The 26219-nt window shown below is 56.7% G+C and overlaps 1 protein-coding gene across 2 annotated transcripts in view; it reads right to left on the reverse strand.

Annotated features, from left to right (window-relative positions):
* Positions 1 to 26219, reverse strand: part of SCAP (SREBF chaperone) — a 61986-nt gene that overhangs the window by 3278 nt on the left and 32489 nt on the right. For both annotated transcript variants that reach the window (XM_064409792.1, XM_064409874.1), the window contains exons 5-20: positions 17797 to 18017; positions 16889 to 16994; positions 15956 to 16128; positions 14760 to 14886; positions 12711 to 12823; positions 11973 to 12067; positions 11390 to 11488; positions 10243 to 10449; positions 8926 to 9329; positions 7410 to 7571; positions 5100 to 5295; positions 4172 to 4287; positions 2928 to 3441; positions 2230 to 2315; positions 1571 to 1653; positions 526 to 692 (exon numbers count right to left, since the gene is read on the reverse strand). In XM_064409792.1, the coding sequence (XP_064265862.1) occupies positions 526 to 692; positions 1571 to 1653; positions 2230 to 2315; positions 2928 to 3441; positions 4172 to 4287; positions 5100 to 5295; positions 7410 to 7571; positions 8926 to 9329; positions 10243 to 10449; positions 11390 to 11488; positions 11973 to 12067; positions 12711 to 12823; positions 14760 to 14886; positions 15956 to 16128; positions 16889 to 16994; positions 17797 to 18017 (2869 nt within the window). The remainder of the gene's footprint in view (positions 1 to 525; positions 693 to 1570; positions 1654 to 2229; positions 2316 to 2927; positions 3442 to 4171; positions 4288 to 5099; positions 5296 to 7409; positions 7572 to 8925; positions 9330 to 10242; positions 10450 to 11389; positions 11489 to 11972; positions 12068 to 12710; positions 12824 to 14759; positions 14887 to 15955; positions 16129 to 16888; positions 16995 to 17796; positions 18018 to 26219) is intronic.

Raw genomic sequence — 26219 nt, forward strand, 5'->3', positions numbered from 1 at the left:
AGGGCAGTCAGGCATTGGAGGGGGCTGCCAGGGCACTGGTGGATTCCCCATCCCTGAATGGATTTAAAAGCCCATGTGGATGTGGCACTTGGGGACATGGGTTAGTGGTGGCCTGGCAGTGCTGGGGACTGGCTGGACTTGACAGTCGTGAAGAGCTCTCCCCACCTCAGTGATTCCACAATTCTGACATCACCCATTCCCGAGGGACTCACACTCAGCTCAGGGTGACACTCTGGGCTCTGTCCTTCAACTCCTGGCTGAGCAGCCCCCCGTGCCCTCCCCGGTGCCCGCTCACCTGCAGGGTGTGCTCCTGGCTGAGCCCCCCAGTGCCCCCGGTGCCCGCTCACCCGCAGGGTGTGGTCCTGGCTGAGCTGCCCCCCGTGCCCTCCCCGGTGCCCGCGGTGCCCGCTCACCCGCAGCGTGTGGTCCTGGCTGAGCTGCCCCCCGTGCCCCCCAGTGCCCGCTCACCCGCAGGGTGTGATCCTGGCTGAGCAGCCCCCCGTGCCCTCCCCGGTGCCCGCTCACCCGCAGCGTGTGGTCCTGGCTGCCGGTGACCAGGCGGCCGGCGGCGGCCCTGAGCGCGGTGATGGGTTTGTGGTGGGCGCAGGCCACGCTGTGCGTCAGCCGGCAGCGCAGCGCGGCCCCGCGGCACAGCTCCGGCGACGGCGGCACGCTGCTCCTGCCCGGGGCTCCTGCGGGCAGCACGGGGCTCAGCTGGGCACGGCCCCTCGGGGCTCAGCTGGGCACGGCCCCTCGGGGCTCAGCTGGGCACGGCCCCTCGGGGCTCTGGGGAACGAACTGGGGAACTGGGGCGTGGGACTGCAGCTAAGGACGGCTGCAGGGGGGCCTCCAGGGGCAGGGAATTCCACACTGGTTTGGGATGGAAGGGCCCTCAAAGCCCATCCAGTCCCACACCCACCTGCCAGGGGCAGGGACACCTCCCGCCATCCCAGGGGCAGGGACACCTTCCACCATCCCAGGGACACCTCCCGCCATCCCAGGGGCAGGGGCACCTTCCACCATCCCAGGGACACCTCCCACCATCCCAGGGGCAGGGCCACCTTCCACCATCCCAGGGACACCTTCCACCATCCCAGGGGCAGGGACACTTTCTGCTGTCCCCAGTTTCTCCTGGGATAGCCCCCTCCAGCCCAGCCTTGGATGGGACAGCCACAGCTTCTCCAGGAAATTCATCCCAGTGCCTCGCCACTCTCTCAGGGAGGAATCTCTCCCCAGTATCCCATCTGAACCATCCCCTCTATTCTCTCCAGGAGCAAAGGAACCCCCTGCTCTAACCAGGCACCCCACGGGCCCCTCTGGGCTGGGCTGTGGCTGTGCCAAGGGCTCGGGCTGTTCCCAGGATGGGAGCAGTGAGACAGAGAGAGAAGTGGCAGGAGCAAAGGGCAGCATGGGATGGTGTCTGAGCACAGGGAGCTCCCTCAGCTGGGCACAGCTCCGGGTGCTTCTGGAGCAGGCACCACCAGAGCTGAAGGGGGCGTGAGAAGACTCAGCTGGGAGGAGAGGAAGGCAGGAGCCCAGGGCAGCGCACTGACATTCCAACACCGCTCACCTCGGAACTGCAGGTGGTTCAGGGACGTGTGTGTCTCCAGAGAGAAGAAATCCAAGGAGCCATTCAGCCGGGCAGCCACGATCCTGAGGGACAGACGTGGGGGCTGAGGGGGCCCTCCTCAATCCTGGACACCCCCAGGCCAAGCACAGACCAGCCACCCCTGGGAGGAGGCTGCAGAGCTGGGCTGGGAGACTGGACACAGCTCCAAATGGACTGGACAGTGGCAGTGCCTCGGAACAGCAGTGACCCAAAGGTGTCCCAGCCTGAAACCCTCTGGATATCCAGCTGCTGGCAAGGCTGAGGGCTGAAGAACTGGCTGCTGGAGCAGCCCTGGAGCCAGGAAAGCTGGTGGGAGGGGGATTCACAGAGGAGTAGGCTGGATGGGAGGTTGGACAGCAAGAAAAGGTGGCTGGGCACTGAATGGGCTCCCTGGAAATGGTGACAGCTCCAGAGCTCAGGAGTGTCTGGAGAAAGCTCTCAGGCACAGGGTGGGGTTCTTGGGTGCCTTGGGCAGGGCCAGGGGTTGGACTCCATGATCCCTGGGGGCCCCTTCCAGCTCAGGATATTCCATGACACTGATTCCAAGGAAGAGCTGAGCCTCTGCTGCCAGGAGCTGCTGGGGAGGTTGGGGATCTGCCAGCACCTGCACAAGGAGTTACCTGTTGTTGAGGAAGACGAGGGCAGTGATGCCAGATTGTCCTTCATCATTGCTGCTGCGGAGGGTCCCCTCGATGGCATCCCACACCTGGGGGAGGAGGGGACACTGCGGTGACACTGGCCAGAGGGGCACTGGACACAGGGGGAACTGGGATCCTGAACAGCTCTGTGTGCTCTGCTCCCAACCTCGAGCTGAGTGAGCAGGTCACAGCCCCTGTGCCTGATTCCAGGCTGTGTGACCTCCTGCCTGCCATTGCTGCATCACTGCTCCTGCTCTCCATCCTGTTACTGCCTCCCTGCTCCTCATCTCCATCCTCCTGTTACTGTGTCCCTCTGCTCCTTATCTCCACCTCTCTGTTACTGCATCCCTGCTCCTCACCGCCACATCCCTGTTACTATGTCCCTACTCATCTCCCCCTCTGTTACTGTGTCCCTGCTCCTCATCTCCATCTCCACCTCCCTGCTCCTGTAGCCCTGCTCCTCATTTCCTCCTCTGTTACTGTGTCCCTGCTCCTCATCTCCATCTCCACCTGTTACTGTGTCCCTGCTCCTCATCTCCATCTCCACTTGTTACTGTGTCCCTGCTCCTCATTTCCTCCTCTGTTACTGTGTCCCTGTTCCTCATCTCCATCTCTACCTCTGCTCCTGGTGTCCCCTCTCCTGACCTCCGCCTTCCCCTAGCTGTGTCCCCGCTCCTCACCTCCAGCTTCCCATTACTCCTGCCAGCCACGATGAGGTTCCCCTGCAGCTCCAGGCTCCAGATGGAGCTCTCCAGGTCCCCTGCCCAGGACGGCGGGGCGGGGGGTTTGTCGCAGCCCGCGCAGGGCTCGTCCCCGAGGCCCTCGCCGTCGGCCGGGCCGGGGCCGTGCGGGGCCGGCAGCCCCGGGGGGGCGCTGCTCCTGCAGCCGGGGCCGCCGTGCTCCTCGTACACCTTCCCCACCAGGCTGCTGAAGTCGTATCCCGAGCCCTTGTGGCGAGCGCCCACGGCCCGCAGCCGCGGCTCCGACTCGGCCGCCTTGGCGTGCTCCAGGAAGTTGGTGTCGATGAGGGAGGTGAGGTCGGGCTGGTCACAGAACAGGGGGGGCTGCGGGGGCCCCAGCAGCCGCTTCAGCTGGTGGCTGCTCTCAAAGGAGTCCTCCAGCCCGTTCTTGCCCTCCGGGCTGGGGTCCCAGCCCTCCTGGTAGTCGAAGATGCCGCTGCTGTCCCTGCGCAGCCTGGAGGGAGGACAAAGCTCAGTGCTGGGGCTGGGGGCTGTGGGGGAGCAGGGCTGCGGGGGAGCAGGGCTGTGGGGGAGCAGGGCCGTGGGGGAGCAGGGCTGTGGGGGAGCAGGGCTGTGGGGGAGCAGGGCCGTGGGGCTGCGGGCTGTGGGGGAGCAGGGCCGTGGGGGAGCAGGGCTGTGGGGGAGCAGGGCCGTGGGGGAGCAGGGCTGCGGGGGAGCAGGGCCGCGGGGGAGCAGGGCTGTGGGGGAGCAGGGCCGTGGGGGAGCAGGGCTGTGGGGGAGCAGGGCCGCGGGGGAGCAGGGCTGTGGGGGAGCAGGGCCGTGGGGGAGCAGGGCTGTGGGGGAGCAGGGCCGTGGGGGAGCAGGGCTGTGGGGGAGCAGGGCCGTGGGGCTGCGGGCTGTGGGGGAGCAGGGCCGTGGGGGAGCAGGGCCGCGGGGGAGCAGGGCCGCGGGGGAGCAGGGCTGTGGGGGAGCAGGGGAGCAGGGCCGTGGGGGAGCAGGGCTGTGGGGGAGCAGGGCCGCGGGGGAGCAGGGCCGTGGGGGAGCAGGGCTGTGGGGCTGTGGGCTGTGGGGGAGCAGGGCCGTGGGGGAGCAGGGCTGTGGGGGAGCAGGGCCGCGGGGGAGCAGGGCCGTGGGGGAGCAGGGCTGTGGGGCTGTGGGCTGTGGGGGAGCAGGGCCGTGGGGGAGCAGGGCTGTGGGGACACGGGGACACGGGCAGGCCATACCTGGGCTTGGGGATGACGGTGAGGCAGTCGCCCGTCTGCGCGTCCCACACGCGGATCTGCCCCACCAGGCAGCAGCTCACCAGCAGCATCCCGTCGCTGGCCAGGCACTCGATGTCCTGCGGGGGAGGAAGGAAGGCACAGCTCAGTGGGGCACCACCGGGGCCCCAGGATCCTGAACACAGCCCGGTGTGGGGGCACAACTGCAGAGATGATGGATTTGGTGTCAAAACTGGCTGGGTTAGGAACTGAGGACAGACATCCATGGAAGGGTCTGAGGCCAGGCTGGATGGGGCTTGTGGAAGGTGTCCCTGCCATGGCAGGGGTGGCACTGGGTGAGTTTCAAGGTCCCTTTCAACCATTCTGGGATTCCAGGATCTCTGCCCAGAGACCTCAGTGTGCACTGGACTGCTGCAAATTCAATTCCATCTGTCTTGTCTTCCCTAAAGAGTTCCGTCCCAGTCTGAAGGCAGGATCAGGAGCAGACACAGCTTTCCTGGCAGGCACAGCCCAGCACTGCAAACTGCTCTGTCTGAATGCCAAGAGCTTTGTTTCATCTCAGAACAGGAAGAATCGTGGACTCATTCTAGCTGGAAAAGCCCTCCCAGACCACGGAGTCACACCTGTGACTGATCCCCACCCCATCACCCAGCCCAGGGCACCAGTGCCACATGCAGGGCACCAGTGCCTCATCCAGGGCACCGAGTGCCACATCCAGAGCACCAGTGCCACATCCAGAGCACCAGTGCCACACCCAGCTGTGCCCTGGAGCTCAGCAATGTGCAGGTATCCCAGCAAAGCAGGGAACGGGAGCAGAGGCGGTGATGGTGGGAACTGCAGCCAGGCAGCCCCAGGAGGAGCTGAGAACGTGCTGCAGGAATTTGACGCCCCAATAACCTTTCCTTAGGTGCTGTCCCTCAGCTGGACGTACCATGAGGTGTCCCCTGAGGACCAGGGGCACGATCTCGGTCTCGGGGGGCGAGTAGCCGTAGTCGTCGCAGGGCAGGTCGCCGCGGCGGCGCCGGCCCGGCCCGTTCTGCCCGTAGTTCTTGGGGCACAGCACCCGGTACAGGCAGAACAGCAGCAGCACCAGCAGGATGCCTGACGCCAGCCCCAGAGCAGCCACCCTGCAGGAGACACACACCAGGACAGGGTAAGAAAATAAACTCCAGTTTCTAGTCCACGGGTAGATTTGGGAAGTCTCGTGCCAGGATTACTCATGTGCTGGTTTGATTTCTCAGCTGAGAAAGCTTGTCAACAAATTACAGAGGTTTGTTGGAAATTAAGAGGGGCTTAATGGGAAAATGACAATTTCCACACGATTTTGAGGCTTTTCAGTAAGGGAAGTAATGAGTAACTAAGATTTTAAGAAAACACCAGCTGGGGATGGGATAACAGTGTGTTCAGCACGTGCAGATTCAGGCAGGGGTTGTGAGCTGTTGTCTCCACAGAGAGGGGAGCTCCTTGCACCAGAGCTTGATCTTACCCCAATAAATCATTATCAAATTATATCCAGGTGGTGGCTGCCCCTGGATCCCTGGCAGTGCCCAAGGCCAGGTTGGACAGGGCTTGGAGCACCCTGGGACAGTGGGAGGTGTCCCTGCCATGGCACAGAGTGGGACTGGATTAGTTTTAAGGTCCCTTTATGAAATCACATTTAAACCCCCATTCTGCCCTCGTCACCCTGTGACCAGCCCCACACTGCAGCAGGAGCCCATTCCTGCTCTCAGCTGAGGGGAATCTGCCAGGATGCATCCATTTCCCTTTGCACTGGAGCACGCCGAGCCCTGGCAGCGAAGCTCCAGGAGCTTCCTCCCCTCCCAGCAGATCACAGCCCGAGGCAGCCCCAGCTGGGGCAGTTGGTTACTTGTACAGGGTGGCAGTAGTTACTTGTACAGGGTGACATCAGTTACTTGTACAGGGTGACATTAGTTACTCGCAGAGGGTGACAGTAGTTAGTTACTTGTAGAGGGTGACAGTAGTTACTTGTACAGGGTGACAGTATTTACTTGTACAGGGTGACAGTAGTTACTTGTACAGGGTGGCAGTAGTTACTTGTACAGGGTGACAGTATTTACTTGTACAGGGTGACATCAGTTACTTGTACAGGGTGGCAGTAGTTACTTGCAGAGGGTGACAGTTATTCGCAGAGGGTGACATTAGTTACTTGTACAGGGTGGCAGTAGTTACTTGTACAGGGTGACATTAGTTATTCACAGAGGGTGACAGTAGTTACTTGTAGAGGGTGACATTAGTTACTTGTACAGGGTGGCAGTAGTTACTTGTACAGGGTGACAGTTATTCACAGAGGGTGACAGTATTTACTTGTAGAGGGTGACAGTAGTTACTTGTACAGGGTGGCAGTAGTTACTTGTACAGGGTGACAGTAGTTACTTGTACAGGGTGACAGTTATTCACAGAGGGTGACAGTAGTTACTTGTAGAGGGTGACAGTAGTTACTTGTACAGGGTGACAGTATTTACTTGTAGAGGGTGACAGTAGTTACTTGTACAGGGTGGCAGTAGTTACTTGTACAGGGTGGCAGTAGTTACTTGTAGAGGGTGACAGTTATTCACAGAGGGTGACAGTAGTTACTTGTACAGGGTGGCAGTAGTTACTTGTACAGGGTGACAGTAGTTACTTGTACAGGGTGGCAGTAGTTACTTGTAGAGGGTGACAGTAGTTACTTGTACAGGGTGGCAGTATTTACTTGCAGAGGGTGACAGTTATTCACAGAGGGTGACAGTAGTTACTTGTACAGGGTGGCAGTAGTTACTTGTAGAGGGTGACAGTAGTTACTTGTACAGGGTGGCAGTATTTACTTGCAGAGGGTGACAGTTATTCACAGAGGGTGACAGTAGTTACTTGTAGAGGGTGACAGTAGTTACTTGTACAGGGTGGCAGTAGTTACTTGTACAGGGTGGCAGTAGTTACTTGCAGAGGGTGACAGTTATTCACAGAGGGTGACAGTAGTTACTTGTACAGGGTGGCAGTAGTTACTTGTACAGGGTGGCAGTAGTTACTTGCAGAGGGTGACAGTTATTCACAGAGGGTGACAGTAGTTACTTGTACAGGGTGGCAGTAGTTACTTGTACAGGGTGGCAGTAGTTACTTGCAGAGGGTGACAGTTATTCACAGAGGGTGACAGTATTTACTTGTAGAGGGTGACAGTTATTCACAGAGGGTGACAGTATTTACTTGCAGAGGGTGACAGTTATTCACAGAGGGTGACAGTATTTACTTGTAGAGGGTGACGTCCTGGTGGCCGCGGGGCGGCTCCGGCTGCGGGGCCGTGCCCAGCAGGGGCTGCGAGCGCCGCGCCTCCTGCGGGTGCCGCAGCTCCAGCGCCTCCTGGGGCTTCAGGTACAGCGTCACAGGGATGGCTGGCAGGATGCTGATGTACCTGGGGGACAGGGCAACAGCTCAGCAGGGCACGGGGGCACAGGCACGGGGCCGCCACGGCGCTTTCAGTGCCTGACTTTGGGTGCTCTGAACTAAAGAGCTCCTTGGAAATATTCCCCTCGAAGTTATTCCCCAGGTTTAACCCCTCAAAGAGCCAACAGTGCAATGAAGTCTGATGAGATCAAGTGGATGCCATGAATTTGAGCCTGCTTTCCTGGGTGCTGCAGGCTGGGAGGTCTCACCAAGAAGCTCCTTCAGCTCAGCTGTCTCCTCCTCACGTGTACAATTTCCACCCCTTGCAGGTGATTGTATCAGAGCATTGTGGAATTACTGAGGCTGCAAAAGCCCTCTGACACCATCAGGTCTGACTGCTCCCCCTTGTCCCCAAACCCCACATCTGTAGGAGTGTGCCCTCTGTTGATGGAGTGACCAAATTATTCTTGTCTGCTTAAAAAAGCAAAAAGCTCAGAGGTTTCTCTCCTCAATTTGGTAAAAAGACACCTCATAGGACCTTTGGGACTTCACCTCAAACCTGGGGCTGCCAATTGGACAGAGGCCCAAAGGTCCCACCTAGGTAATTCACTAGAAAAAGAAGAGAACAAAGGAAATAATCACTTTTGTAAAGTGTTGTAGCCCTTACCCCTAGCTCAGTTTTTTCTCTGTAAGAGCTTTGTTATTTTACCTTTTATTAAACCTTTTTCTATTTCCAGCACAACCTCAGAAGCCATTCTGCTAATTTTATACCATTCCAAGTAACAAAGCTGTCTTGGGTGTAATGGGCTCCTCTTAGAGCTCATAAGACCTGGCTCAAAGAGTGACACATTACACACCCACATGTCTTCTAATCCCTCCAGGGATGGGGACTCCAGCACTGCCCTGAGCAGCTGTGCCAGGGCCAGACAACCCTTCTGGGGAAGGAATTTTCCCAATATCCACCCTGAACCTCCCCTGGAAACCCTTGAGGCCGTTCCCTCTCCTCCTGTCCCTGTTCCCTGGAGCACAGCCCGACCCCCCCGGCTGTCCCCTCCTGTCAGGAGTTGTGCAGAGCCACAAGGTCCCCCCTGAGCCTGCTCTTCTTGTTTTGCTAAATTTAAAACTTCCAGGATCAAGAAGGACACAAGACACCAAGCACAAGCAGAGTGGAAGAACCCTGACTGCCAGAGGAACAGCCCTGGAGGGTTTGTGAGCTCTGCCCACCCCAGGGGACCTGCTCAGCAGCTCCTCCCACACACACCTGGAATGAGCCCCATGGAAGGAGCTCATGTGAGCTGGGAGCACGAGGGACAGAGCAAGACAAACCCCCAGGTCAGCTGCCAGATCCCCGTGCCAGGGGCACTCCCCGCCGGCCCACTTGCCTCTTGGCCAGGGTGATGTTGTAGTAGCTGAAGAGGGCTGGCCAGTGCCTGAAGGACAGCTTCCTCCAGATCTCCTCATCCTCCGCTCCCCAGGTGACCTGTGCCTCCGTTGTCCCCAGCTCCAGCTGCGCCCTGCCCCCGGGGCCCGGGGCCCAGCCGTGCTGCTCGGGCTGCAGCTGCTCCCGCGCCTGCGTCTGGTTCTCCAGCAGCTGCACGGGCTCCGAGGGGAACACGGACAGGTCGAGCTTGGGGTCCCCAGCAGGCAGGACCCCCCCTGGGACGGGCATGGCAGGCAGGCCTGCGTCCCCCAGGGGACTCTGCTCGGTGACCTGGGAGGTGAGGTAGGTGCGGAGCCCAGCAGGATCCGTGTACACCAGGATCCCGATCCAGATCACCGTCCCGGCCTGTGCAGGAAGAGATGGCTGCCTTTAGTGCCACTGTCCTGCCTGGGTGGGCAGGGTGAGACAGCTCCTTTAGTGCCACTGTCCTGCCTGGGTGGGCAGGGTGAGACAGCTGCCTTTAGTGCCACTGCCCTGCCCGGGCAGGGACACAGCTCCTTCAGTGCCACCTCCCCTGCCCGGGCAGGGACACAGCTCCCTCAGTGCCACTGCCCTGTCCCTGCCTGGGCAGGATGAGACAGCTCCTTCAGTGCCACTGCCCTGTCCAAGCAGGGACACAGCTCCTTCAGTGCCACTGCCCTGTCCCTACCTGGGCAGGGACACAGCTCCGTCAGTGCCACTGCCCTGTCCCTACCTGGGCAGGGACACAGCTCCTTCAGTGCCACCTCCCCTGCCCGGGCAGGGACACAGCTCCCTCAGTGCCACTGCCCTGTCCCTGCCTGGGCAGGATGAGACAGCTCCTTCAGTGCCACTGCCCTGTCCAAGCAGGGACACAGCTCCTTCAGTGCCACTGCCCTGTCCAAGCAGGGACACAGCTCCTTCAGTGCCACTGCCCTGTCCCTGCCTGGGCAGGATGAGACAGCTGCCTTCAGTGCCACTGCCCTGTCCCTGCCTGGGCAGGATGAGACAGCTGCCTTCAGTGCCACTGCCCTGTCCAGGCAGGGACACAGCTCCTTCAGTGCCACTGCCCTGTCTGGGCAGGGACACAGCTCCCTCATTGCCACCTCCCCAGCTTGAGCTGTGTCTCCAGCCTGAGCAGGATGAGCACTCTAGGTGCCCCCCCGGCAGTCTGGGTGCCATCCCAGCAGTCTGGGTGCCACCCTGTCAGTGTGTGTGCCCCCCCCATCACTCCATGTGCCCCTGTCTCCCTGTGTGCCCCCCATCTCCCTGTGTGCCCCGTGCCCCCGTGTGCCCGTACCATGATGAGGCGCTGTGCCAGGCGGGTGCGGGCGAAGAAGTAGATGACGCGCAGGCGCTTGGGCAGGCGCAGGTTGCGCAGCGAGGACGGCTGCAGGGTGATGGTGTGCGGCGTGTGCGGCGGCGCCGGGCGCAGCGCCGCGCGGGCACGGCACGCCGCCTTGGCCAGGCACGACTCGGCGGGCAGCCGCTTGTTCAGGTCAGCCAGCTGCAACACAGCCAGGGGCAGCTGAGGGGCTGGGCAGCCCCAGAGCCCTGGGCAGGGAGCCCTGGGCAGGGACTGCTCCCCAGTGACCCCTTGGTGTCTCCTCCCGGCCCATTTACACACCCAGGCAAGCACGGAACGCTTGCCATGGAAGGCACCTTAAAGCCAATTCCACCCCTGCCATGGCAGGGACACCTCCCACTGTCCCAGGCTGCTCCCAGCCTTATCCAGCCTGGCCTTGGGCACTGCCAGGGATCCAGGGGCAGCCACAGCTGCTCTGGGCACCCTGTGCCAGCCCTGCCCACCCTCAGAGAGATAAGTTTATCCTAAAATCCAACATAAACCTTCTCTCTGTCACTTTGAAGACACTCCCCCTTAACCTGTCCAATGTCTCTCCCCAGTGTGGCTCCCTGCAGGTCCTGGAAGACCACAAGTAGGTCTCTAAGCTTTCCTTCTCCAGGCTGTGCAATCCCAATTCTCTCAGCCCTTCCTCACAGCAGAGCTGCTCCACCCCTCTAATCAACTTGGTGCCTCCTCTGGATTTGCTCCCACAGCTCCATGTTCTTCCTGAGAGTGTCTTTTCCCTCAAGTGTTCTGTTCCCAATCCCTGTGTTAGTCAAGCAAGTATGAAACTGGGATTCTAACAGCTCAGGATGAGAGGAAACAGCCCCAAGCTGACCAGAGAAGGTTTAGGTTAAATATTAGGAAAAATTTCTTCCTGGAATGGGCTGCCCAGCCCTGGCCCAGCTGCCCAGAACAGGGGTGGAGTGCCCATCCCTGGGGGGATTTAACAGCACTGGGGGACACGGTCAGAGGTGAGCACGTGGTGGTGCTGGGGAGTGCTTAAGGCCTTTCCGAGCTCAGTGAGGTTCTGACTCTGTTCTTTGCCCTTGCAGAGGGGATGCTGGGGCTGGCTCCCCTCCCCGGCGTGCCCCTTGCCCACCTCCATGCGGCGGATGTCGATGGACAGCACCGTGGTGAAGAAGAACATCTGCAGGAAGAAGTCCGACACCAGCCCCACCACGGCGAAGAGGCAGAACTCCTGTGGGTGGGACAGGGATTAATCCCACTGCCCCAAAGAAGGAGGGAAGCCAGCAGTGCTTTGCTGGCAACCTCCTGATCCACCTCCTGTGCTGGCTGGAGCTCAGGGCTGAGCCCATGTGAGAACACAAGGACATTTATTCTAATTCACATGCTGTGCTCTTTTTGGCCACAATCCCTCTCTGCTCCCAGGGAACAAGGGACAGCATGAGAGGAGAAGGCCTCAGGTTGTGCCAGGGGAGATTTAGATTAGAAATTAGGGAAAATTTCTTCCCCAAAAGGGGCTGTTAGGCACAGGAACTGCCCGGGGCAGGGGCGCAGTGCCCATGCCTGCAGGGATTGAACAGCTGTGTGGCACTGGGGGACATGGGTCAGTGGTGGCCTTGGCAAATCCAGAACAGCTGGAGCTGATGGTCTCCAAGGCTTCTGCAGCCCAGCCCATCCCTGACCCTGACCCTGCTCCCTGTCCTGGCAGCCCCACTCACCTGGATGGCTGGCACCAGGGTGAAGTACCCGATGAGGATGATCCCCAGCTCCGTTGCCATGTTCTTCATGATGGACCAGCTCTCGTTGCTCAGGCCTGGGGAAGGGCAAGGACAGGTCAGGGCAGCCTCCTCACTGTGCCAGACATGAACACAGCAAAAGGAGCAGCACTTCCCCCTTTAAAACCAGGAATCTACAGGCAACAGGCCCCTAAGGCCCTTCCAGGCAAGGGCTCACCCAAGTTCTGAGTCCTGTTTCCCATCTAGGATCCAAACCACTCGTATTTTTAAAACTAATATCAGCATCGCTTTAGAATCTCTTCTCCCTGATGTTTAGAAACAGCTTTGAAGATTGCAAATCCCATTTATCCATGGTGTGAGCACACCTAAATCCTTCCACAAGCACAGAGCATTTATAGAATGCAAAAGATAATTCTGTCTCACATTCAGGGGAATTTTGTAGGATTGTGTTCTGCACTTCTGATATCCATGATCTGAGGACAGTGCTCAGTATCCACACCAGGAAACTCTCCCCTACTCGTATTTTTAATATTTATTTAGCTTGTTTCAGTCAAGAATCCCAAAAAGCAGTGCCCACAACAGCAGCACCGTGTTCTTGGAATTCAAAACAAAAGGCTGTACAAGTCAGCTGGTTTCTCCCCAGACCTGGATGAGCCCTTTGCCCTCTGCCAGCCCCTGCTCCCCCAGTTTCCCTCCCTGCAGCCCCCGAGCAGAGCCCACCTTGGGCGATGCGCAGCTTCACCTCCAGGTCCACGGGCGTGGACACCACGGACTTGGTGAGGACCAGCACGTTCTCCAGGCCAATCACCACCACCAGGTATGGGAATATCTCTCTGAGGGAACAGAGGCACAGCTCAGGAGGGGATCCACGGGGAAAGAGGCAGGTTTGGAGCAAGCACGCCCCTGGGAGTCGAGGTGAGCAGACACCAGCCTCCAACCCCTTCCCTCAGTGCCACACTGCACAAGGAAAAGGTTTGTGTTTCCTCTGCCTTGGGCAGAAACCAGTTTTTGCAAAGCTGCAGGAATTCCTGGGAAATGCCCCTTGTGGAGCAGCACTAAATTAATCCTGGTGCTTCCCAGGGACAGAGCCCTGTGCTCTCCAGCACTGGGTACAGCACAGGGATGGGCCTGGAACACCCTGAGGGACTGGGGGTGGTGGTCACTCATCAGGGAGAGCAGGGAGTGCGTCCCACCTCCTTTAAGGACCATCCCATCCCACCCCTGCCATGGCAGGGACACCTCCCACTGTCCCAGCTGCTCCAAGCCCTGTCCAGCCTGGCCTTGGGCACTGCCAGGGACCCAGGGGCAGCCACAGCTGCTCTGGGAATCCATTCCAGTCCCTCACCACCCTCACAGGGAAGGATTGCTTCTGTCTATCTCACCTACATTTGCCCTCTTTCAGTTTGAACCACTGCTCCTTGTCCTATCACTGTAGCTCCTGATGGAGAATCCCTCTCCAGCTTCCCTGCAGGCTCCCTCAGACACTGGAAGGGGGGAATGTCAGTGAATGTCCACAGTGAGTGAAAAAACCACCAACACAGATGAGCCTCTCATGGGCAGCTTCTTGCTCATGCCCCAGAATCCAAAATTCAGCAAAAACAACTCAGGCCTGCCTTTAATGAAAGCTCTTTCAGCTCATAAGCCTTGTGAGCGCTCCAGGCAGCACCAGCACAGGCCAGAGATGGGAGATGAGCTCCTTGGGGCTGGGAATCTCTGAGCACCAGCACAGGCCAGAGATGGGAGATGAGCTCCTTGGGGCTGGGAATTCTGAGCACCAGCACAGGCCAGAGATGGGAGATGAGCTCCTTGGGGATGGGAATTCTGAGCACCAGCACAGGCCAGAGATGGGAGATGAGCTCCTTGGGGCTGGGAATCTCTGAGCACCAGCACAGGCCAGAGATGGGAGATGAGCTCCTTGGGGATGGGAATTCTGAGCACCAGCACAGGCCAGAGATGGGAGATGAGCTCCTTGGGGCTGGGAATCTCTGAGCACCAGCACAGGCCAGAGATGGGAGATGAGCTCCTTGGGGATGGGAATTCTGAGCACCAGCACAGGCCAGAGATGGGAGATGAGCTCCTTGGGGCTGGGAATCTCTGAGCAGACAGAAAGGAGCTGCTGCAGGAGGAGGCTGAGGGAGAGCCTGCTCAGCTCCAGGAATAACAAATCCAGTGTTAGCCCAACAATCCCTCCTGCTTCAGGCACAGAGCCAACTGCTCAGCAGTAAGGAATCTCCAGGACTGGCCAGCAGAGGAGCACATCCCCTGCATCCCTGGCGAGCACCTGATGGTGACCTGGAAAAATCCCTTCCACAGGATTTCTTCTCCTGGGAAGCTGAGAAGCCTCAGAGAAAAATGAAAACGATTATCTGATTGCTTCTCCTGTGTTTTGCTGCTTTGGAATGTGCTCTGGAGCTTGTTTGTCCAACAGGTGAGTGTTTGACTGGTTTCATGTGAATTGTTTTTACTTGATGACCCATCACAGCCAGGGGTGTAGGGACTTGAAGAGAGAGTCACGAGTTTTCATTATTCATTCATCATTCTGTGTGTATCCTTTCTCTATTCTTTAGTATAGTTTAGTTTAGCATTCTTTAATACAATATAACACCACAAAATAATAAATTAGCCCTCTATGATTGTGGAGTCAGATTCACTCATCCCTCCCCTGGCCGGGGCTGCCTGCAAGTTCATCAGTGACCATGTCCAGCACGCAGGAGCTCGTTGCCCTGCACCCAGGGCTGCCCTGGCAGGGCTGGCAGGGCTGGCACGTACCCGCCGTTGAGCGTGGGCGTGAGGCCAAAGAGGGTGCAGAGCCCCACGGACATGAGCAGCGAGCTGAGCACCGTCACCACCGCCGCCAGCGCCAGGCCCCACTTGGACTTCACCATGTCGATCTTGCCTGCAAAACAGCCCAGCCAGGTGAGCAGGGACAGCACACGGCACGGACACGCGCACACGGACAGACGGACACGGGGGGGGACAGCCCCAGCAGGTCCCAGGACATCCCCGGCCCAGAGGGACGGCACTGCAGGGTCTGAAATGTGGGTACTGCAGGGTCTGAAATGTGGGTACTGCAGGGTCTGAAATGCAGGCACTGCAGGGTCTGAAATGTGGGTACTGCAGGGTCTGAAATGCAGGCACTGCAGTGTCTGAAATGTGGGTACTGCAGGGTCTGAAATGTGGGTACTGCAGGGTCTGAAATGCAGGTACTGCACTGTCTGAAATGTGGGTACTGCAGTGTCTGAAATTAAATTAAAATACTGCAGTGCTCATGTCTGAAATGCAGGCACTGCAGTGTCTGAAATGCAGGTACTGCAGTGTCTGAAATGCAGGCACTGCAGTGTCTGAAATGCAGGCACTGCAGTGCTCATGTCTCAAATGAAGGCACTGCAGTGCTCATGTCTGAAATGCAGGCACTGCAGTGTCTGAAATGCAGGTACTGCAGTGCTCATGTCTCAAATGCAGCTCCCACACCCTCCCAGGACAAGGTGGGACAGGGGACAATGCTGCTTCACAGCTCACACCAGTCCCAGCGCTGCAATGAGATGGGAAGAACCAAACTGAAATGTGGCCAGACAGGTTTAAACCCACCAGCTCAGAACCTGTGTCTGACAATGGATGAAACAAACTGGGAAAAAGGCATTCCTGGGGCATCTAAGGGTGCCCAAGACAGAAAACACCTTGGAAGGTATCAATTAATCACGGAATAGTTTGGGTTGGAAGGGACTTTAAAGAAATCTATCCACTATCCCAGGCCTTGGACACTTGCAGGGATGGGGAAAGGTGGATCACAAGGAGTAACAGCACCCTGGCTGAGAGGGGCAAATGAGCAGGACCCAGGTAAACAGTTTTTGATCCTCTCCATGACAGCTGAGGGCAGAACTCCACCAGCACCTCTCCTGCTGGAGCAGGTGAGGTCTCAGACACCGCGTGCAGCCCCGAGCCCCGGCCAGGCGCCCCAGACCTACGTGTGGAGAAGTAGATGTAGGCGAAGAGGATGATGTAGGTGGTGACGAGCGGGATGAGCTCGGCGATGCCGATCTCCTCCTTGAAGTGCACGTGCACCACGCTCTCCTCCCGCAGGCTGCAGTTGGGGCTGGGGTGCAGCAGCTTCAGCCGGGAGCGCAGGCTGCTCAGGAACCTGGGGACAGCAGCACAACACTCACCTTTCCCAGGGGCACAGCTGCAGCTCCTGCAGGAGCGCGGCAGCACGCAGCTGCAGGGCTGCACGTGGAGCAGCAGGGCACAGCTTGCTCCCAAAGCTGCTCCTCGCTGGCCCCAGCCACCCAGAGCCTGATTTCTGCAGAGGTCTGCTGGGCTGGCTCACCAAAACTTTGTTTAAAGAAAGCAAAGGCTCGTTAACCACAATCTGGGCCTGTGGGACAGAACACGCCACGGCCTCAAACACTCCCAGAATTTTCCCAGAATTACAGAATTCTGTGTAAAAATGGCTGGTGGGAGGTGCCACACAGTGGCCCTCAGGGCTCAATGTTTTGGAAGAGCAGGTTTAAACTCCCATGCTGCCAAATCCACCCCAGGCATCCCCTGGGGAATTCTGTGCAGCTCAGAGTCCTCAGATCCACTCAATCCACGCCACTTTGGCCAACATTTTCCACCAGTTGAACCAGTGCTTACTGGAAAGCAGAGCAGTCTGAGTACAAGGAACTGGCTCCAACCAGAGCCACTGGGACGTGGATGCCACAGCAGCTCTGGATGCTACAGACCCTGCTTGTGAAGGGGGGCTGAGAACTGAGAGTATTTCATTACCGTAACACACAGCAAGTTTTGTCCCCAGAAAGCACCTTCAGAGATGCGAGATGCTCTAAACCACAGGGAAATGGAGGGCAAGGAAAGATCAGGGAGGGGAAAGCAGCAGAGCTCTGTGCCAGAGCAGGCCTCACCTGGAGTCGTAGCGCTGCAGCCCCAGGGTGACGGTGTAGGACACGACGCGGCGCCGGTTGGACAGGCTGACCCCGCTGTACCTGCCAGGCAGCCCGAAGAGCAGGTCTGCAGAGACAGGGGGGCATCAGGGACAGCGCTCACACAGCACAGGGGCACACGTGGCCCTGCCAGCAGCTCCAGCAGGAATGGCTGCTCTCATCCCACAGGATATCCCGTGCTCCGGGGAGAGCCCACGGGTGCAGGCTCCAAGCACAGCGAGCTCACCCTCTGGGTGCTCAAAAACAGCCTTTAAAGCAAACTTCCTTCAGGGTTACAAACCCCTTTTCAGACATGTAACACAGCACATCACACGCTGTCAGCTCTCTGAGGTTCCAATAAAACCAAAGGATGCAACCTGCATTTAAAGCAGCAATTCCTCTGGCATTATGGAACCACTAACGACCCCACACATGGTCACAGGGTTTCTTTATAACTAAGAGATAAAAACAGTTTTATGATATTAGATAAAAATAGTTTTATGATATCCATTGTCAGCTCGGGCTGTGTGCAAGGAATTAGAACACACAGGGGAGCAGGATGAATGTTGATTTATCTGTGACAATGAGGCAGCCTTTGAGCGTGACAGAGGGAAAAGCCAGGCTGGAGCACGTGCAGGGTGAGAGGAACAAAACCCTGCTATTTTTACCTGCACAAAGAAGCCTGACTGAGTGATTTGTTCACTTCTCACATAGACAGATCAGGGCTCCAATACACATATGAAATGAGAGACAACAAAGACCGGGCAGCTTTGGCTGCTGGGGATGAAAAAATACTGCCCAAATTGGCACTATCAGCAATTCCAGCGCTGGAATTAGTGAGGATGGAATAACAATGAAGCTGCAGGCAACTCTCAGCTTCCCTGGCTCACCTTTGAGAGTGGCTGACGTCTGCAAGGTCTTTGGCTCATGCTGGTGGATGGTTTTGATGATATCTGGGTCGGCATTGAAGCGCTCGCGGTCGTTCTGCCAGAAGTTGCCCGGGGACAGCAGCAGGCAGCCGTGCTCTGGCAGCAGATTCCTCAGCTTCCTGAGGCCAGGCAGCAGGTCTGTCACCTGCAGACAAACCTCCTCCAGGCTCCTGACCCCCGAGCTGAAAGGCAAACACAGGCTGTGGGACCCAGCCAGGCAAAGGCCAAGCGCTTGGAGAGGAGCGTCCCAGGGACCTGCACCAGCTGTGGCTGCTCTTCCTCCTCACAGCTGGGGCTCCCTGCAACTGTGAGCAGGCTCCAGAGCTCCATCAGCACTCCTGGGGGCTGCCTGGCCCCCAGCTCTCACTCCCCACCCAGCTCTGGTACCACACTTTTACACTGAAGACACTTCCAGCCGACAGAGAAACTCCCTCTGGAATTCCTCCAGACCTCAAACCCCTCTGTGCACCTCTCTCCACACATGCAGTGGATGTTTCACAGGAGTCCTGTGCAGCCTTCCTGGGGTGGGTGCTTTGAGGAGCTCTAAAATGCACCAGGATTCCATGTCTGTGCCTGGGCTGGTGTTTCCAAGTGCTCTGCATTGTGTGGAAAGGAGCATTTCCTGAGAGGTGCAGAACTGCACACAGGAGTAACTGGAATGAACTGGAGCCTGACTGGCATCATCCTTAGCAACCACTAATTCAAGCAAAACCCAGCTTGGGTGTACAACAGGCCCTGGTGGGAGGTGTCCTGGGTTGTAAGGTCTGTGTGTGTTCTATTCCCATCTGTCAGAGCTGGGGCACTCATCCTCTGTTCATTGGGCAGTTTTTTCTTTATCTCTCTCACAGTCAAACCTCCCTCCAGGAGATCTCTGCTGTTAATGGGCCATTGATTATTAATTATCTGCTGCTCATGGCCATTGAGTGTCCCTGCAGGGCTGACCAAATTCCAGCATCCCATGGGGAGATGCTCCGCCCAGGGCAGGAGCCAAGCATTCCTACCTGGATACAATCTGAGCCTGGGACAGCACAGCAGCCTTTGCCCCCTGCATTCCCACAGGAGCAGCTTTCTCCTGCCCTGCATTCCCAGAGGAGCAGCTTTCTCCTGCCCTGCATTCCCACAGGAGCAGCTTTCTCCTGCCCTGCACTCCCACAGGAGCAGCTTTCTCCTGCCCTGCATTCCCAGAGGAGCAGCTTTCTCCTGCCCTGCATTCCCAGAGGAGCAGCTTTCTCCTGCCCTGCATTCCCAGAGGAGCAGCTTTCTCCTGCCCTGCATTCCCACAGGAGCAGCTTTCTCTGCCCTGCATTCCCACAGGAGCAGCTTTCTGCTGCCCTGCATTCCCAGAGGAGCAGCTTTCTGCTGCCCTGCATTCCCACAGGAGCAGCTTTCTGCTGCCCTGCATTCCCACAGGAGCAGCTTTCTCCTGCCCTGCATTCCCACAGGAGCAGCTTTCCCCTGCCCTGCATTCCCAGAGGAGCAGCTTTCTCCTGCCCTGCATTCCCAGAGGAGCAGCTTTCTGCTGCCCTGCATTCCCAGAGGAGCAGCTTTCTCCTGCCCTGCATTCCCACAGGAGCAGCTTTCTGCTGCCCTGCATTCCCACAGGAGCAGCTTTCTCCTGCCCTGCATTCCCACAGGAGCAGCTTTCTGCTGCCCTGCATTCCCACAGGAGCAGCTTTCTCCTGCCCTGCATTCCCACAGGAGCAGCTTTCTCCTGCCCTGCATTCCCAGAGGAGCAGCTTTCTCCTGCCCTGCATTCCCACAGGAACACCAGGCCCATCTCCAGCAGCCCTGGAGCTGCAGAGGAAAACTCCCCCCTTGTGCAGGATCCCTGCTGCAGCAGAAGCACAGCTGGCACTGCAGGAGGGCTGAGCCCCCATGGCATGGGGCTGTTCCACCACCCTGGACAGCCTCTAACATTTTAAACTGATACTGGAGCTCAGAGCTCTTAAATTACTCCCAAAGATGCTAAAAAGCTAAATTTAGGTTTTAAAAATAGAGAAGTTCATTTGACTGGCTTTAATGGGAAAAGTATTCTCTGTTACACCTCCAAAGTGTGTTTATGGTTACCTGGGGAAAGGGGAATGGCTTCACACACAATTGTGATGGCAGATCATGAAGAAAACATTTTAGGCTATGACATTCCTAAAGGGAAACTTTGCAATTAGCAACCAGGGATCTTTGGTCCTTTGGACCAAAAAAAACCCCAGAGTAGGGTAGGAGAATCAGCCTCTCAAAAAGGGCTCCAGTTTTACCTGTTTCTAACATTAAAGAGCAGCCTGTGCCTCCTGCAGCCAAACGAGGGATAAAGGAAGCCATTAAAGATTTAGAACAAAGGGCTGTTATATCTAGGATGCATTCACAATTCCCTGTTTGACAGGTGATAAAAGAAGACAGGAGCTGCATTTAGCAATTGATTATCCAAGGCTGACACAGAACCACTCCCTGCAGCAGGCCCAAACATTGCAACCTCACTGCTCCTCTGCAGGCAGCTGCACACAAAGGGGTGGCACAGAAAAGATGGCTTTGATGCTCCCAGTCCAGGAAGAAAAACCCAAACCTGCATTCACTGGGGAAGGAACACAAGCCACCTTCAGCTGCCTGCCTCAGGGATTTGTGCACTCACCCAGCACAGCACACAGTGCTTCAGCTGAACTCCAGCAAATCAGGCAGGAGCACAGATTTACCCATAAATTGGTAGGAGGTGGGGAGGAAAGTGCAGTAAGAACAACAGCACAGGATATCCAGAACAGATTAAATGGGGAGGGGACCGAAGTGCCCTCAGCTGAGAGCCCAGGCCCCTCTGAAGAGGTGGAATCCCTGAGAACCTGGGGTAGCAGGCCAAGCTCTAATTCCAGATGAAACCAAATTAGATGCTGTATCAGCCCCACTACTGAAAAGGAGCCTCAAAAGATACTTTGGCATACTACAGAAATCATGTTCCTGGATTTTCTGTAATAGCAAGACCTTTGTGCACATTAATGAGGAAAATCCAAATCTGGGAATGGCTGGACAGCCACAAGCAGGCTTTGCAAACACTGACAGAAGGGTTAAAAGCATCAATCCCTTGGGCCAGCCCGTCCCAGTGATCCTGTAACAGCTGAATGGGATTTTGCTGAACAGGGCACTTCCTGCAGTGTGTTCCAGAAAGGGCCACACGACCCAGACAACCGTTAGGCTTCAGTTCCACAGCATTTACAGATCCTGAAAAGAGAAACGCTGCCTGGGAAAAAGGATTATTGTCCCTGCCCTGAGCTCTTGAGCAAGTAGAAAAAGTTCAACAGGCAAGGACCTGCAGGCTGTGGGCCAGAGTTAAGAAGGGCAGTGCTGCAGAGGGTGGCAGTGCACAAAGGGGTGGCTCAGGGGTCACAGGGATGGCACTGAGGGCCTGAGACCCTCCAGAATCACAGAGCTGGACTCAGGCAGGTCAGCTGGACAACAGCCACACAGCTGGTCCTGCCCTGGCTGCTCCTGCACTCCCTTCAGACCCGAAGCTGCAGATGGGTGGCTCCCCGAGGCCTCAGGCAAAGGTGAGGATGGGCAGGGCAGGGGCAGACAGCTGCTCTGAGCACTGACACAGGACTGAAGCACGGGGAGGAGGAAGCAGAAGTGCACAAGTGGAGAGCTAAAGGCTGCACTGCTGGCAGTAAAAGAAAACAAAGACAATTATGTGGGTTCCTCCACCCCCTGGGCTGGTGCCACAGTGGTTGGGGCAGGGGGAAGCACTGGACTGGCAATGAAGGGAAAATGTGGTCGTTGTTGTATTAATTAAAGGGATTAATTAAATGGGACTACCATCAGACTAATAATAATTTGTTGCTTAGATAACATCAGTCTCAAAGGCCATGAGATTTATAAGACAGCAAGCAGATGGTGATAGTCTAGGATGGCCACAAGTTCTTTGCTGTAAGACATTTATAACTTTCCAATCCAATGGACAGTTCCACAGAGCATGTTCTGCTTTTCTAGCCTGTCACTTTCACTTCTCTCTACTGCAATGTGGACGTTTTTGCCCAATAAGGTCTGATTACATGTACACATACATGTCTCTATTATAATATCTAAACTCTCAGCTTATTCTGTTATAATGACATTACAACATTATTATATTATAAACCCCATCATTATCTTATCTACTACAGTTTCTTACTTACTTCAGGCCTATTCTTACTTGTAACTATAGAAACATAAGTTTATAATTTCTCTGTTCAGTGTCTGTGTTGTCTGACCTTGGTTTCACATCAGTCTAGGCTTCTTCTAAGGTGTAAATCAAACCCTCCTGAGTCTGTGAGGATTTCTGTCTTTCTGATTCCCACAGGAAGGAGGCTGGGCAGAAGGAAGGTGGGAAGTGGCTGTTACAGGCTCAGGCCATGGACAAATCCAGCCAGGATGGGTCAGAGCTCAGCCGAGTGACCAAACTGTGCACACAACAAGGTGGACCCGCTGACAAAAATCAGAAAAACTGACCCACAGGAAGCCCCACAGCCCTGCTGTGGACTGGGTGAGTGGTCACACTGAAAGGAGGGCACACTGCACAAAAAACTCTGATTTTGGGAGCACGCAGCAGGGGCTGGCACTGAGCAGGAAGATGTGCCAAGGCATCCTCAGAGTGCCCCAGTGCCAGCTGAGACTGGAACAAAATCACCCAAAATCACTGCCTTTGCAGGTCAGAAGTTCCAAACACTCTGTGCCTCCTGGCCAAGAGCTTGTCCTGGGGCTCTGCAATAACCATCATATATCTATAGCTACATCTGTATCTATGTGGAAAATGCAAATTATATGATTGGCTCTTTGCAGACATTAAAATGAATACTGTATGTGTTATGTTGGAAAGTTATGCTCTATTAATCTCTTTTAAGTAGTGTGGTAAATATCGTTTTTAGGCTATAGCATAACATTAAAATAGAAACTATGTGATGTAAGATACTTTTTGTAACCAGCTCAAGGAATGGAAAAGATAACCAAGAAATTCTTTGTTTAGAGATAACAGCAACAGGACACCAAGATCCCAAGAGAGGAATTACTGCCTCCTTATTGGGAACAACCAGACTTCCAGGGACCAACAAAATTGATTTACAAGATGGGGGGAAGCTGAAATTAAGCAGAAACACCCTGGTTTGAAAGGAATGTTTGAATCACATATGAGATGCATGAATATGCAATAGGCTATTGCTTTTGAGGGGTAATCCTTTGTTAGCAAGGTGTGCTTTGTGGCAGTGCCAGGCACCCTGATGTCGGCAATTCTTTGCTTTTTACTGTCTCTCATTGTCCTCATTTTCATTACTATTTCCATTAGTATTTTATTACTATTAAGCTTCTAGAATTTTAACACGAGTGAATGGTGTTTTTCACAATCTGTACCTATACACACACACATATATAAATATAATAAATAACTGTTAGGGACCAAAGGGCAGTGCTGTGTCACGAGCTCTCCTGAGCCCCGCGTCTCTCTGACCAGCCCCAAAAGACAAAATGGATGATTTCAGGACAAGTGACAGGGGAAAGGCAGTCACGCTGAGGTCAGCCCCGCCTGGGACGGTGCCTGTGGCTCGGAGGGAAACTGAGGCCCGGTGTTCGGGTGGCTCTGGGTTCTGTTTGGGTGCTGTGGGCTCTGACCCCGTGTTCTGTGGGTTCTGACCCCGTGTTCTGTGGGCTCTGACCCGGTGTTCTGTGGGCTCTGACCCCGTGTTCTGTGGGCTCTGACCCGGTGTTCTGTGGGTTCTGACCCCGGGTTCTGTGGGCTCTGACCTGATATTCTGCTGGCTGTAGGTTCTGGTGTTCTGATGGCTGTGGGTTCTGTTTGGGTGGCTCTGGGTTCTGACCCAGTGTTCTATGGGTTCTGACCCGGTGTTCTGTGGGTTCTGACCTGATGTTTTGGTGGCTGTGGGTTCTACCTGATGTTCTGTGGGTTCTAACCTGGTGTCTGTGTTCTGTCCAGGTGTCTGTGTGTTCTGTCTGGGTGTCTGGGTGTTCTATCCGCATATCTCTGTGTTCTGTCCAGGTGTCTGTGTGCTCTGCCCGGGTGTCTGTGTGTTCTGCCCGGGTGTCTCTGTGCTCTGTCCGGGTGTCTCTGTGCTCTGTCCGGGTGTCTCTGTGCTCTGTCCGTGTCTCTGTGTTCTGTCCGGGTGTCTGTGCTCTGTCCGGGTGTCTGTGTGCTCTGCCCGGGTGTCTGTGTGCTCTGTCCGGGTGTCTGTGTGCTCTGTCCCGGTGTCTCTGTGCTCTGTCCGGGTATCTCTATGCTCTGTCCGGGTGTCTGTGTGCTCTGTCCGGGTGTCTCTGTGCTCTGTCCGGATGTCTCTGTGCTCTGTTCGTGTGTCTGTGTTCTGTCCGGGTGTCTCTGTGCTCTGCCCGGGTGTCTCTGTGCTCTGTCCCGGTGTCTGTGTGCTCTGTCCGGGTGTCTCTGTGCTCTGTCCGGGTGTCTCTGTGCTCTGCCCGGGTGTCTGTGTGCTCTGTCCGGGTGTCTGTGTGCTCTGTCCGGGTGTCTGTGTGCTCTGCCCGGGTGTCTGTGTGCTCTGTCCGGGTGTCTGTGTGTTCTGCCCGGGTGTCTCTGTGCTCTGTCCGGGTGTCTCTGTGCTCTGTCCAGGTGTCTCTGTGCTCTGTCCGGGTGTCTGTGTGCTCTGTCCGGGTGTGTGTGTGTTCTGTCCGGGTGTCTGTGTGCTCTGTCCGGGTGTCTGTGTGTTCTGTCCGGGTATCTCTGTGCTCTGTCCCGGTGTCTGTGTGCTCCGTCCGGGTGTCTGTGTGTTCTGTCCGGGTATCTCTGTGCTCTGTCCGTGTCTCTGTGTTCTGTCCGGGTGTCTGTGCTCTGTCCGGGTGTCTGTGTGCTCTGTCCGGGTGTCTGTGCTCTGTCCGGGTGTCTGTGTGCTCTGTCCGGGTGTCTGTGTGTTCTGTCCGGGTGTCTCTGTGTTCTGTCCGGGTGTCTGTGTGCTCTGTCCAGGTGTCTGTGTGCTCTGCCCGGGTGTCTCTGTGTTCTGCCCGGGTGTCTGTGTGCTCTGTCTGGGTGTCTGTGTGCTCTGTCCGGGTGTCTGTGTGCTCTGTCCAGGTGTCTGTGTGTTCTGCCCGGGTGTCTCTGTGCTCTGTCCGGGTATCTCTATGCTCTGTCCGGGTGTCTCTGTGCTCTGTCCCGGTGTCTGTGTGCTCTGTCCCGGTGTCTCTGTGCTCTGTCCCGGTGTCTGTGTGCTCTGTCCGGGTGTCTCTGTGCTCTGTCCGGGTGTCTCTGTGCTCTGTCCGGGTATCTCTATGCTCTGTCCGGGTGTCTGTGTGCTCTGTCCGGGTATCTCTGTGCTCTGCCCGGATGTCTCTGTGCTCTGTTCGTGTGTCTGTGTTCTGTCCGGGTGTCTCTGTGCTCTGCCCGGGTGTCTGTGCTCTGTCCGGGTGTCTGTGTGCTCTGCCCGGGTGTCTGTGTGCTCTGTCCGGGTGTCTGTGTGCTCTGTCCCGGTGTCTCTGTGCTCTGTCCGGGTATCTCTATGCTCTGTCCGGGTGTCTGTGTGCTCTGTCTGGGTGTCTCTGTGCTCTGTCCGGATGTCTCTGTGCTCTGTTCGTGTGTCTGTGTTCTGTCCGGGTGTCTCTGTGCTCTGCCCGGGTGTCTCTGTGCTCTGTCCCGGTGTCTGTGTGCTCTGTCCGGGTGTCTCTGTGCTCTGTCCGGGTGTCTCTGTGCTCTGCCCGGGTGTCTGTGTGCTCTGCCCGGGTGTCTGTGTGCTCTGTCCGGGTGTCTGTGTGCTCTGCCCGGGTGTCTGTGTGCTCTGTCCGGGTGTCTGTGTGTTCTGCCCGGGTGTCTCTGTGCTCTGTCCGGGTGTCTCTGTGCTCTGTCCAGGTGTCTCTGTGCTCTGTCCGGGTGTCTGTGTGCTCTGTCCGGGTGTGTGTGTGTTCTGTCCGGGTGTCTGTGTGCTCTGTCCGGGTGTCTGTGTGTTCTGCCCGGGTGTCTCTGTGCTCTGTCCCGGTGTCTGTGTGCTCTGTCCGGGTGTCTGTGTGTTCTGTCCGGGTATCTCTGTGCTCTGTCCGTGTCTCTGTGTTCTGTCCGGGTGTCTGTGCTCTGTCCGGGTGTCTGTGTGCTCTGTCCGGGTGTCTGTGTGTTCTGTCCGGGTGTCTCTGTGTTCTGTCCGGGTGTCTGTGTGCTCTGTCCAGGTGTCTGTGTGCTCTGCCCGGGTGTCTCTGTGTTCTGCCCGGGTGTCTGTGTGCTCTGTCTGGGTGTCTGTGTGCTCTGTCCGGGTGTCTGTGTGCTCTGTCCAGGTGTCTGTGTGTTCTGCCCGGGTGTCTCTGTGCTCTGTCCGGGTATCTCTATGCTCTGTCCGGGTGTCTGTGTGCTCTGTCCCGGTGTCTGTGTGCTCTGTCCCGGTGTCTCTGTGCTCTGTCCCGGTGTCTGTGTGCTCTGTCCGGGTGTCTCTGTG

The sequence above is a fragment of the Passer domesticus genome, chromosome 1 (assembly GCF_036417665.1).
Source record: "Passer domesticus isolate bPasDom1 chromosome 1, bPasDom1.hap1, whole genome shotgun sequence".
Lineage (NCBI taxonomy): Eukaryota > Metazoa > Chordata > Aves > Passeriformes > Passeridae > Passer > Passer domesticus.